The sequence below is a fragment of the Eufriesea mexicana genome, unplaced genomic scaffold (assembly GCF_001483705.2).
Source record: "Eufriesea mexicana isolate 0111107269 unplaced genomic scaffold, ASM148370v2 scaffold4744748266, whole genome shotgun sequence".
Taxonomy (NCBI): domain Eukaryota; kingdom Metazoa; phylum Arthropoda; class Insecta; order Hymenoptera; family Apidae; genus Eufriesea; species Eufriesea mexicana.
The window spans coordinates 230,181-243,853 of NW_016907956.1; the positions used below are offsets into that span (position 1 = coordinate 230,181).

The 13,673-nt window shown below is 38.3% G+C and overlaps 1 protein-coding gene across 5 annotated transcripts; it reads left to right on the forward strand.

Moving 5' to 3' along the window:
• The first annotated feature begins 1,538 nt into the window (after positions 1-1,538).
• Cadps (calcium-dependent secretion activator 1) lies at positions 1,539-10,978 on the forward strand. Of its 5 annotated transcripts, none has more exons than XM_017899909.1 (16): positions 1,539-1,706; positions 1,833-2,442; positions 3,806-4,322; positions 4,411-4,578; positions 5,060-5,551; positions 5,680-6,086; positions 6,321-6,785; positions 7,056-7,415; positions 7,505-7,744; positions 7,855-8,158; positions 8,628-8,784; positions 8,892-9,343; positions 9,453-9,611; positions 9,713-9,829; positions 9,943-10,178; positions 10,476-10,978. In XM_017899909.1, the coding sequence occupies exons 3-16, from the start codon at positions 3,897-3,899 to the stop codon at positions 10,669-10,671; spliced, it is 4,179 nt and encodes a 1,392-aa protein (XP_017755398.1). In that variant the 5' UTR covers positions 1,539-1,706; positions 1,833-2,442; positions 3,806-3,896; the 3' UTR covers positions 10,672-10,978. The 5 variants fall into 5 exon arrangements, with proteins under 5 accessions (XP_017755398.1, XP_017755389.1, XP_017755407.1 ...); XM_017899900.1 differs by having other exon boundaries at positions 1,833-1,994; XM_017899918.1 differs by lacking the exons at positions 1,539-1,706; positions 1,833-2,442 and having other exon boundaries at positions 3,897-4,322; positions 9,716-9,829.
• The last annotated feature ends 2,695 nt before the right edge of the window (positions 10,979-13,673 follow it).

A 13,673-nucleotide genomic window follows, 5' to 3' on the forward strand; every position in this document is an offset into this window, starting at 1 on the left:
TCACGAATGTTTTTATAATATCTGGATAAAATTATATATCGTTCAACGAGGCAAGTTGGAAAAGAAAAACAGACGCTTAGGTGATGAAGCACATAGAATGTCAATATTCACACTCGGTGAACAAAAATAGATTCATGACAAAGAATCATGACAAAATTGTCAAATCGTTGCGTTGCAATAGAATTATCTGCAATCGAATTTCTCTATTTAATTTTCATTTTATTCGATAGCAATCTATACATTTTTGATTAAACACAACGTATTGGTGATAACTATTTATTCGTTGAGATGAGCATGAACTTTTCGACAAATGTATGTCTTCTCCGTATCAAGTAATACATATTTTACATATATTTTAATCTTTATTTTGATTATTTCATTAAGCATTTCCATCTTATTCGAATAAAACATTTTCCTTCTTGTTACATCTATATCTCGACGTATAAGCTCGTCTTGACTGCAGGACGACAGAAAGAATCGATTGAAAAATGAATTTACAGTGGTAAAAGGTTTTACTTTCATCTACATACTATGTATGCAAGAAAACAAGGTATACAAGAAATTCGTGCTAAAATACTAAAATACATGCTATTGTAAAGTTCTTAAAGCAGAGATATTTTGAACTAGAATGTAATGTTTGTATCCAAATTTCCGATTCTAAGTTCTAAAGTGAATCTACTTGACACGAAACACCGAGCAAGCGAATCGATCTTCAGCGAGAATTCAACCAGTATTTTTTTTATTGCGATTAAATCATATGTGGTTTTTCTTTACAAAAAGGAAGAAAAAATAAGACACAGTGTCTTGGCATATTTATTAATAATTGCTTTACGTATGTTAACGATCTGTTTTTAAGAAGATGTTAGGATTAAGAAAACAAAAATTCATATAACAATGAAATTGTGAAACATTAACGAAGAAACCGAAGAAAGACAAATAAATGAATTATTTGAAACGGTACATCGGTCCCAGTAACATCGGATGACCGCCAACACATTGACAATCGCGCGCACCCAATCGATGGTCCACTGCCACATCGCTTCTGCCTACAGTCTGTCTCACACTCCATTCTCAAATTGTTCTCCCGCTCTCTAACTCAACATATTTTATGCTACTTTGCCAATCTTTTCATCTTATTCTATTTTATGATATTCGTGAAGAACATTTTTCATTCTAGTTACGCTATTTAAGACCTTTAACGTACGCTTAATTGTTTCTGTGAATATAATACTTTGTCTCCTTCTTGAATTATTTATCATGAGAAATATGCATTCGTAACTAAATTCTTCCTGACGCAGTAATATTTTCATTGTTATTTCATTGTAGTTACTTTCTAATGTAGTACTTTGTTGCTTGGTACACGTATACAGTTGGTCCGATTTTACAGTTTAAGTCAGTTATTTCCAGTAAACTTTTTCTTTGGCAATATGTCGTTTCCTTTTTTTCCCGACAATTTGTCTTTGTTTTTACAGGTATTTCCCCAGTAATGTGAACGGTAAAAGCGTCGTCGCCGTGAAAGTTGGAGTCGGAGTCGGAGTCGGAGTCGGAGTCGGAGTCGGAGCCGGAGTCGTAGTCAGAGTCAGCGTTGGCGTCGACGCCAGCGTCAGCATCAGCGTCGGCGTCGGCGTTGGCGTCGCTATCGGCGTCGGCGCTATCATCTCGGTGGTTGGTTAGTAGACGAACGAAGGCGGTCGAGTACGTAAGGGGTATGTCGTGATCGTTGAGAGTTTCAATCCGTCCACTCTCTTGGTTCATGCTTGTCAATATCAGTTGAAGTTTGTAAGCTGTGTATTAGAGAAAATCGACTATTTCTTCTTTTTTCTTATTCGTAGATCGCAGTGTCGCGTTACGAGTACGTTCTGTTGGAAAAAGTAACGATCCGGTATTTGGAAGAGGAAGGAAAATTTCGGAGTGCATTCGAGTACGATAGAATGAACGCAGGATGATCTGTCGATATTCAGGGTCATTGTGGCCTCGTATTGCTTGAAAAAAAGGTTGGTTTCAGTGGGTTCGTAATAACGATCGAGAAAGCTGTAACACGTGCGCATGCACGAAAGAGAGCGAGAGTGCGAAAGAGCAAATGAGAATACGAACACAAGCAAGCGAGCGTGCCAATAAACGAAAGAGAGCAAAAGACAGCGAGATTCACTCCAACAAGTAGATTCATTTCCCAAGTTCTACGTATCGTGACACACCCAACGAATGAACAACGAGACACGATTCGTTCTTTCGATTTATTTTTACGTTTCATAAGCATTTCGGCTTAATCTAGCTTCGGATCATTTTTCCGCAAACACGAGAAAATGCAAAGAAATTTTGAACAAATTTAACCATCACCGTCGAACGCAACGAAAGCAACGAAAGCAACGAAAGCAACGAAAGCAACGAAAGCAGCTAGCAACTAGCGACGATAAGCGTCAATATCAACGGAAAGATATGCAAGTAAGGGATACGCGACGATAACGTGGTATACCACTACCGGTAGTTATGCACGTATCTATTCGACGATTGAAACAAACGTATCGGTAACTGCGTGAATCGTACGTCGATACGGGACACCGGTTAACCGGTTTTTTTAAAACGAACATCAGTTGGTTCTCATTGTTTACGTATTAATATAGTAAAGCCGATTTAATGAGAGGAGCGCGAGTTTCCGCGTTTTTGCTTCGACGAAAAGTAAGAAAATATTTTACTATTCTTTAGAGAAATCTTTACCGCGCGTCAGATTTGCATTATCGATATTCTTCTCACGTGCGGGGGAAAAGAAAGAAAAAAAAAAGCAAAACTGAGGAAGCCGGGAAAATGGGGAAAGTCCGAGTAAATACTCTGTGCACTAGGAATAAGAAGAATCAATACGAAACGCATAGAGGTGGAAGCTTGTCTCTCGTTGAAAGCACGTGCACGCGTTATTTATAGAATAATAAATGCGCGGAAGCGTATAGACGCGAAAATGTTGGCTAACGTAGAACGTGGAAAAAGGAGGCTAGCTAAAGCGGAAACGTACGTGAATATAAAGCGTTGTATATCTGCGCCGCAGCAGGCATTAAGCGGGCGATTAAATTCGAATTTAAACTCGCACTCGGATTCTGACGCATCACGACTTATCGACGTTTCGCCAGAAATATTTACATATCTAGGTTAAACGTGTAGTTAAAGCTCATATACGGGTAGTCGTGGCGAATACGCGAATCATCGTAGGGTGATTTTCGGAATTGACGAACGGAGTTTCGTATCGCGCTATATCGCTTCCGATCGTCGTTTTCCATGCCTGGTCTATTCAACGATTCATGTTGGCGTTTTGCACCATCAGAATCTTTCGCCGCCTCCTTTCTCGCGTTCGTCGCGTGTCCGACGACGTGTCGCGAGCACACGCGCAAGTCAATCTTTGATCGAAGAAGGAAATAGAGTGTCGCGAAAGAGCAACAGAGAGAATATAATGACGAACAGAGACGAACGAATGGTGGCAATCGATAGTGATTGCGTTTGAATGGCAAACGTTTGTTGTTTTCCTGTTCTACTTGTCACTCTTCGACCGCTCGTCCAATTCTTCAACGGTCGCAAGTTTGCGACGATGCATTCCCTCTTTTGAAACTAGTGCAAATAGAAGTGGAGCAAATCAAAAACGAAGAGGAAAGCAAACGAGGGAGAAAACGAGAGAAAGAGAGATAGAAAGAGAGGGAGAGAGCGAGCGAGCGAGCAAGCAAGAAAGAGAGAAAGAGAGAGAGAGAGAGAGAGAGAGAGAGAGAGGGGGGGGGGAGAAAGCGTTTCGATGTGTGAAAATGAAAAGAAATTGGTTCGATCGTAGGTGTGGTGTGGAGGAAGGGGAACGGATCCGTAACCGAGAGGAAAGGTTAGGCCTCCTCGGAAATACGAAAAGTATATTCTGAGGGAGCAAAATGATCGATCCAAGCTCGTCGGAGCCGGAAAGCGAGGAGGATCAGAGTTCCCAATACGCGAGCGGTGTCGGTAGCGGTGGCGGCAGTGGCGGAGGTAGCGGTGGAGTTCGCGTAGGCAGCGGTAGCTCGTACGGATACCGGCGACAGATCGGACCTGGAGGAAATCTCGGTGGCGCGAGCGGTCCCGTGTCAGGAAGCGTGAGTTCGTTAGCATCACCCGGTGGCTCAATCCACGGACCGATCGGAACACCTCGTGCCGGCGCGACTACCGGTCAAGATGCCAGTTTGGACGCATCCGGTCTCGCCGCGGCGAGAAACTCGTTGTCACCCTCGATGTCTGCCGCCCAGGATGCGGCTAATTACGCTCAGAGACCCACCAGCCCCTCGCCCTCTGTCGCCAGCGAGAAAACCGAAACTGATCTCCAGGTAATCGTTTTACTTCTTATATACCACCTTTCCATTCTATCGCTTTTCGCGCGTTCCTCCACTTTAGCTCTGCCTTCATCTTCCACAGGACAAACAGGAGAGGGAAGAAGAGGAAAGAAAGACCAGGATACAGTTATACGTGTTCGTATCGAGATGCATCGCATATCCATTTAACGCCAAACAACCACTGGATATGACGAAACGTCTGCTAAAAGTGACCAAGCAACAACTCGAAACGATATGTTCTCGTTTCCAGGTAATCCTTCGTCTATCTCTCTCTTCTCCGCGTTCCTTATTCCACGAACGATCTCAAACAACCGACGATGTATCTATATCTATCTCTTTTCTATCTCCCGTCAGAAGTGTAGTTACATAAGTACGCGTAATACCTTGTCTTCTGATCGTGCTAAACGATCGAGTACTTATAAATGACTGAAAGATCGGGCATGTGCGAGAGAATGAGATAGGATAGGGAGAAATGAAAGCGATGCAAAGAGGGATAAAGATAGAACGTACAAAAGAAACCTTTCGGGGGAAGCGTAACGCGATGGAAGAAGCCGTATGTCCTCGTTACACGCACGAATTCGTCACGTACGAATAACCTTCACCTTCGACTAATTGATACGAGATAAAGTAACGCGTTCAAATTGATACGCATTAGTCGTAGAATTCGGAGAAAAAGACGAAGAGGAAGCAAAAAATGAGCAAAAATTGAAATAATTTATTACGATTTGCAGGGTTTTCTAAAAGGAGAAATCCAAATAGTGGCGGATCAAGCGTTCCGCAACGCTATTCAGAATTATTACGACGTGTTTCTGACATCGGACCGAGTGATGCAAATGGTGCAGAGCGGTGCTTGCTCGCAACTCGACTTCCGTGAGGTGTTCAAGGAGAACATAAAGATACGTGTTCTACGCTTCCCGGAAATCGATGGATTGAGCAAAGAGACTGTTCTTACGTCCTGGCTGGCCAAATTCGATTGTATCATGAAAGGTACGGGAGACGAGGAGACCAAGAGGCCCTCCAGGATGCAACAACAGTCTTTGATCTCGGAGATGATTCTGCCGAAGGAGCAGCTGTACGACATGTTTCAGCAAATTCTCGGCATCAAGAAGTTCGAGCATCAGCTTCTGTTCAACGCCCTCCTGTTGGATTCAGCCGACGAGCAGGCTGCCGCCATCAGGAGGGAGCTGGACGGTCGCCTCCAAAAGGTCAACGAAATGGAAAAGGTAACGGTCGTTCCATCTTTTTTCCCTTTTCGCGTTTTCTCGTTAAAGCAACATTTGCCCCGTCATTTGTACATACTATATATACTATACAATATATTGGCGATCATTCTCTTTCTCTTGTTTCATAGAATCGCAAGCTTATGCCCAAGTTCCTTCTAAAAGAAATGGAGTCGCTCTACATCGAAGAACTCAAGTCGTCTATCAACCTATTGATGGCTAATTTAGAGTCATTACCGGTCTCGAAAGGTTCGACAGACAGCAAATACGGGCTGCGGAAGCTGAAGCCCTGCAATCACCGTCGCGAGCGCTCCCGCTGCCGGGGTCAGGGTTCTCTCGTTAAACTGGAGAGCGACTCCGCTGACTCGGAATCGCAGCTAACCAAAATGGACGTAGGCCTGACCTTTCAGCTCGCTGTGGTAGTCGTAGAGGTCAGGGGCTTGAAGAGTTTACCACCGAACAAGATAGTTTATTGCACGATGGAAGTGGATCGTAGCAAAAAATTACAGACAGATCATGCCGAAGCTTCAAAACCTATGTGAGTAGTAGCATGCCTGAATCCTTTGAAAATTTTTGTCCGATAAATTGATCTGGTTGGATCGAGTGATACCACTGCTTATTTCGTATTTTTACATCCATCTCTCATATTCTCCATTAATGTATCTTCTCTCTCTCTCTCTCTCTCTCTCTCTCTCTCTCTCTCTCTCTCTCTCTCTCTCTTTTCTCTCTCTCCTATTTTTCTCTTTCTCTTTTTCGTTGCGTTAATTTACAGGTGGGACACGCAAGGCGACTTTACCACCATGCAACCGCTACCACTAGTCAAGGTACGCCTCTACACCGAGAATTCGGCGATGCTTGCTCTCGAGGACAAGGAGTTAGGCAAGGTGCACTTGCGACCAACTCCGTTCTCTTGCAAACATCCGGAATGGTACCGAATGTCCGTCCCGAAGAACTGTCCTGATCAGGATCTTCTCATCAAAGTTGGTTGCCGAATGGATAAACCGTTCAATATGAAACACTGCGGTTATCTGTACGCAATGGGCAAATCTGTGTGGAAAAAGTGGAAGAAACGATACCATGTGTTGGTTCAAGTTTCTCAATACACGTTCGCGATGTGCTCGTACAAAGAAAGGAGAAGCGAACCGTCGGAGATGATGCAACTCGACGGTTATACGGTTGACTATATCGAACCTCTCTCCGCTAATCTCATGGTCGGCATGGATCTAGATGACGGAAGGTAGATATTATTCGCGTATGTAATAGTAGATTATTAATCCGATCCGCATCAATTTCTTCCTTCTCGATGGCTATATGATGTAGCAGACCAACTTTTCAAATCACATCTTCCTATGCACACAGTCGTTTTTCAAATTCGTTGGAAAACATTAAACCATGTATCAACTTAAATATAACTATACGGAAGAAATGACAGAATAACTAGGCTGCCAGCGTAATAAGCAACGTACACTAACATCACGTGTTATCGCAGATTTTTTTTTCATTGCAGATTCTATTTTAACGCTGTTCGCGAAGGGGATAGTATAGTGTTTGCTTCAGATGATGAGAACGAGTGTCAGACATGGGTAATGGTTATGTATAGGGCGACCGGACAGTCTCATAAACCGACACCACCAGTTTCCATTGCGGACAAAAATTCCACCATCAGTAAGATACAGGGTGACGCTGATCGAGCAAAAAAACATGGAATGGAAGATTATATTAGCGCCGATCCTTGCAAATTCGATCATCATATTCTCTTCAAATTTCTACAAAATTTGATTTTGGATTACCGATTGAACGATCCGTACTGTTCTCTGGGCTGGTTTTCGCCCGGCCAAGTATTCGTTCTCGATGAATATTGTGCTAGGTAATACGATTAGAAGATTCAAGAAAATATATCTCTATCTTTCAGACAGGGTTCTGTAAATTTTCATTCTTATCCATTTCCTTTCGTAGATACGGAGTACGCGGTTGTTTCCGACATCTTTGCTACTTGAACGATTTATTGGATAGAATCGATTGCGGACTCATGATCGATCCAACTCTGATCCACTTTAGTTTCGCCTTTTGTGCCACTCACGTTTATGGTAATCGTACGGATAGAGTCGGTTCCATCACCCACGAGGAGAAGGAAAAATTCCAGGAAATCAAAGACAGGCTGCGGAAAATTCTCGAGGAACAAATTACCAACTTTAGGTAAGAAACTTTAGCGATTAACAACTGCTGAATTTTTCCATTTTTCTATTCGTATCTTCCTATTGCTAACTAATTATGAAAGAATATCGAGTTCTCTTTGAAATGTACAGATATAGCTTTCCTTTTGGTCGACCCGATGGTGCATTAAAGGCTACTTTATCCTTGCTGGAACGAGTAATGATGAAAGATGGCGTTAGCCCTGTTCCTCAAGAAGAAGTGAAGACTTTGATCAAGAATTGCCTTGAGAAAGCTGCTCTTGTTAATTATACCAAACTATCTGCCGAAGCGAAGATCGATGACGATTTTAGTGGTGAGGTATGCGTTCCGCCCAGCAAAAAGCTCGAAGATCTTGTACATCTCGCTGAACTGTGCGTGGATCTGCTTCAACAAAACGGAGAGCACTATTCGAAGGTATTAGTTGGGTTTCTACAACTGAGTGTCATCTTTCATAGATTCTCGAGAACTAAGATTGCATATGCAAAAAGGCAGATGAAAAGACAGGCGAAAACCATAACAGAAATCGTAATCGCATTCACGCGGTTGCCATTTTTTCACAATCAATTTTAAATAACTAAACTCAGCAGCCGTATTGACATTTTATTCGCATTGTAAAAACGCCCTTCAAATTGCATTCGATACGATCGTTATCTCGCATATACTAATTTCGGTAATTGGTAGATTTGATTATCGGATTATTATTTAGAAATCGGATACGATAAACAGATTTGATCGTATCGTCGTACACTCGAGGATTCCTTACTTAGGGCGATGAATTATACGATGGTCTCATCGTCCTGAGTTTTATATACGCTATTTGTACCTCTCGTATGTATGTGTGACGTCCAATATTTTCACGAGCCGCTCCTACTACACTGTACCGCAGGCGTTCGCCTGGTTTAGCGATCTTATGGTGGAGCACGCCGAGATCTTCTGGTCTTTGTTCGCCGATGATATGGACAAGGTGCTTGCCGAGCAGCCACGGGACACTTGGGACAGCTTTCCGCTCTTTAAAATCATGAACGACTACCTCAGAGAAGACGGTAAGACGGTATTTCGCAAGTTACATTAAGAAGAAACGCGGGATTAAACAGGGAAGGAAAGATAATGAGAAAAAATAGAGACAAATCATCTTCGTTTCGGTTTGTAGATAATTTGAAAAACGGTAGGTTTCACCAGCATCTTCGGGACACATTTTCGCCAATGGTGGTGCGTTATGTGGATTTGATGGAAACCTCGATCGCACAATCAATTTATAAAGGTTTCGAAAAGGAACGTTGGGAGATAAAGGGAAACGGATGTGGCACATCTGGTGAATTATTTTGGAAACTGGATGCTCTTCAATCTTTCATCAGTGATCTTCATTGGCCGGATCAAGAATTTCGTCAGCATCTAGAGCAACGATTAACGTTAATGGCATGCGACATGATTGAAACTTGCATTCAACGAACAGACGCTGCGTTTCAGCAGTGGCTAAAAAAAGGAGTAACTTTTATTTCGACTGATTATATCATACCATCGGAAATGTGCGCAATGGTGAACGTTATTCTGGATGCAAAAAATCAAAGCTTCGAACTGTGCACCATCGATCGTGTCGACGTTGTAAGTTTGTTCGTTTTTTATTCCATTCAGTAACCACTATTGCGTTCGTCGTGTTTAATCGCGTCAATTTTTATCACAGTAACTACTCGGGATATCGATTTGCTTTCAGCACCAGTATCATGCTAAGATCGATGATTTGATAGAAAACACATCGGCCGCCATGACCCAAGGAATGATCAATAAATTGGTCACAGTTTTGGAAACTACCTTATCCAAGTTGTCTCGTTACGACGAAGGATCCCTGATAGGCTCCATTCTCAGCTTGACGGTAGTTCATCGTTCTTATTTTAAATCGCTAGCAAGCATAATTAATCACACGGAAGTTAACGTAATGTTTTTACTCGAGTCATTTATAAAAGATCTTTTCAGAAGGTATCGGGAAGTGGAAAAGAAATGGGACAAGCCTATGTAAGCTTTACGAGAAACTGTATGGATCAGATTCGCGGTAAAGTCTTGGACGAACTGTGGATTTTAACATTCTTCGAGGTAGATAAACAACTGAACCAACTATTTTCACTGTAAAACCATTCCTTCGTTGAATTTTTCATTAGCACAAGCAAGTCAAATTTCTATCGTTTTCTTCATATTTTCTCTTCTAGCAATGGTATACAGCGCAAATTCAAGTGCTGTGCACATGGCTCTCGGAAAGGCTCGATCATAGCTTACACCTCTATCAATGCACCTGTTTGGCCCACATCGTAAAAAAGATTTACTCAGACTTTGAGCTCCAAGGTGTCATAGCAGAGAAACTTAATTCGACAACATATCAGACTATATATAAGAGGATGCAAACGGAAGAAGCGACTTGTGCCTTAACGAGCGTTCAGAACGAAGAGTGAGTTTCGTAATTTGATCGAACGATGATTTCCTCGATACAGTTTGTTTCGACGATATAACGAGGTCGTAAATTAGTGTCACAAATGGCAATATCGATTGGTGCCGAAATAATATCGTCAACGTCCCCGTTGCGAAAGACCATGTACAAATTGCAGCTTTTACGATTTCGCTATATCACCCAAATCGAGTAGATGCGATAGATACGAATCGAGTAGACTTAAATATATATAATGATTTTTTCATGCCCTTCGTACTTGCAACAAAGATTCAACTTTTAATTTTTTGTATTCCGTAGAGGTCTGTCAGAGAACGGTAACGACGACGAAGTAGAACGACCAAAACCAAAGGTAACGGTTGTTGAAACGGTCAACAGCGACGACGCAAATTACATCAGCAATGTTACTTCGAACGTTGTTGAAAAAGTTGGAAGCATGTTTGGCAAGGGCATTGGTGGCTTTTCGACAAAGTTTGGTGGACCTAGCTGGTTTTGATTATTCTTCTCCTTACCACTATTATTGTTACTTACCATTTCCCATTTATACTTTTCTCTTCTTGTCATTCCCACTTTTATTTTCTTTATTTTCTTCTCCTTCTTATTTTTATTTCACTTTCCCTTTTCTTTATTATACTTAACAATCTCCATAATCTTTACTATCCTTTATTTCTTTATCGATGTTACCGGTATTTTTATTATATTTATCACTGTTGTCGTTGCTGTCATTGTTGGGTTACAGTTGCGATGACGACGATGATTATTATTATTATTAGTATTATATCTTCTTCTTCTTCTACGCCTTCTACTTCTTCTTCTTCTACTTCTGCTTCTTCTTCTTCTTCTTCTTCTTCTTCTTCTTCTTCTTCTTTCTCTTATTATTATTATTACTATTATTACTATTATGATTATTATGTGTATGTAGATGTATTTAAATGCACATTAGATCCTCTTGCATATTTGTGATTGTTATATAGCATTCTAGATGATAAACAAGATTCGTATAATTTAATTTCAATTTTTCCATCTGTGGCTACAAATAAATGTTAATTTACAGTATTTGTTTTTAACCATTTCTTCTTTTTTTCATAGTTATGTTTCCAATTTTCAAAAATACTTTTTCCAAAGATACAGTTGCTATATGATCATGTACCTATTTATTTTCAGTATAATATTTTAATTATTATTATCTATGTATACTATATTTAGATATAGGTTGGTATTTAGTTCTAATGATAAAAAGAGATTTTGTCTTAGACATTTGGAAATGTTACAATAATGACGATTATTGATGATAAATAAGATTTCTGTAGTTTTACTGTAATTTTTGCACATTAAATTGTTAATAAAAATGAATATACAATATTCGCTCCTAATTTATTTTCTTTTTGTATTTATATTTCCGATTTTTGAAAAATAGAATATTTCTCAATAAAATAATTCTCAAAATAGAATATTTATTTGTAAACCCAGATAATAAAGAATACTTTTCGCAATTTAAATAGCTTTGAATATAAAACTATAAACCGCTATGCATACATTACAACCTCTGGAATTAAACTACGAACATTACGACTGATATATTAGATGTATGCCTGTAGTATTTATGAATGTTCGAGGTATTTATGAATATCGTAGTGATTGCTAAGACAAACATGTTCAAATTTTGATCCGTTTTAGAATATCATTTCAAATCTTAAAACTATAATATAATGCCTAATACAGTTAAAATAATTCATAAAATCGAATTTAATTTTCTATTACATTAATTTTAGAAACATAATTCATAAAATCGAATTTAATTATCTACTACGTCAGTTTCAAAAACATAATTCATAAAATCGAATTTAATTTTCTATTTCATTATATTTTATTTCTATTTTTATTTTCTATTCATAGAAATGAATTTAAGTTTCTATTCCATTAATTTTATAAACATAGTTCATAACATAAAATTTAATTATCTATAACGTTAGTTTCAAAAAGAATTCATAAAATCGAACTTAATTTTCTATTTCATTATATTTAATTTTTATTTCTATTTTCTATTTTAGAAACATAATTCATAGAAATGAATTTAATTTTCTATTACATTAATTTTAAAAACAAAATTCATAAAATGAAATTTAATTATCTATTACGTTTGTTTCAAAAACATAATTCATAAAATCGAATTTAATTTTCTATTTCATTATATTTCATTTTCATTTCTATTTTCTATTTTAGAAACATAATTCACAGAAATGAATTTAATTATCTATAATAACGTTACTTTCAAAATCATAATTCATAAAATAGAATTTAATTTTTTATTTCATTATATTTCATTTCCATTACTATTTTCTATTTTGGAAACATAATTCATAGAAATGAAATTAATTTCCTATTACATTAATTTTAGAAATATGCAATAATTAAAATAAAAATGCAACAAAAGTTTAAATATGACTGATATATGTATTATATATGCTATATATACTATATATACTATACCATCAAAAAACATATGAAAATATATGCATATATATATATATATATATGAAATATGTAACATTAAAATATATGTATCTTGTAAATTTAAAATTACAATATGTACATACATATAACATACTTGAAATACATTAAAGAGGAAAACGATATTATTCTACAAAATAAATGTAATTAATTATTATTCGAATAATTCAATTATGCAGAAAGGACGTAACAGTGAATTTCAAAGCCAGAAGAAGTGATTGAAATGAATGGAGAATTTCTGTCGAGATGCTCACCAAGTTTCAACCCTCGACAGTGTTCGATTCCACTTGGGTGTATCGATTTCATACCCTGAAGTGCTCACAGAGAGTTCGAATCTGTTTCGTCTACATTCGAGTCTCCTTCAGACTGCGTCTTGTGTTCTAAATACTTGTATAGACGAGTAGGTTCGACTCTAGCCAATCAATGTTTGAACCTACTCGCGAGGCACTTAGACCCATCGCTACTGATAACGTTCCCACACATTGCTGCACCCTAGGTGGAATAGCCAAATAAATAATAAACCATCGCGAGGATTAACGACGTCTCTCCAGGTAACTTATAAAGGCGCTATACAGGTATACAGGGAAAAATTTTTCAGTTTATTATCTACTTAATAAATTCTGGTTTAATAACTGGTTTAATGCTGAAAACTGTGAGAACAAACAAAGTGGTTTTGCAGTAAATTAAAAACCATGAAAAAGCAAATTATGATGCTGAGTTATAATAAGCACTGAATTTAGGTAAATATTGGCAACTTTTAATAAATTTTTAATAAATATTTTACCAAATATTTAACAAATATTTTATCTTTTAATAAATATTGTATAACAATATTTTATCAAGAATAAAATATTAACTTAAATGTTAATAAATAAATATAAACAATTGTTTCCTGCTGTATTATTTTTAGTACCAGAAATTTCTTGGTCATTTTCCAGTTATTTTTTTTACTTGTACTATAGCCTATAGCTGCTATAAATTTATACA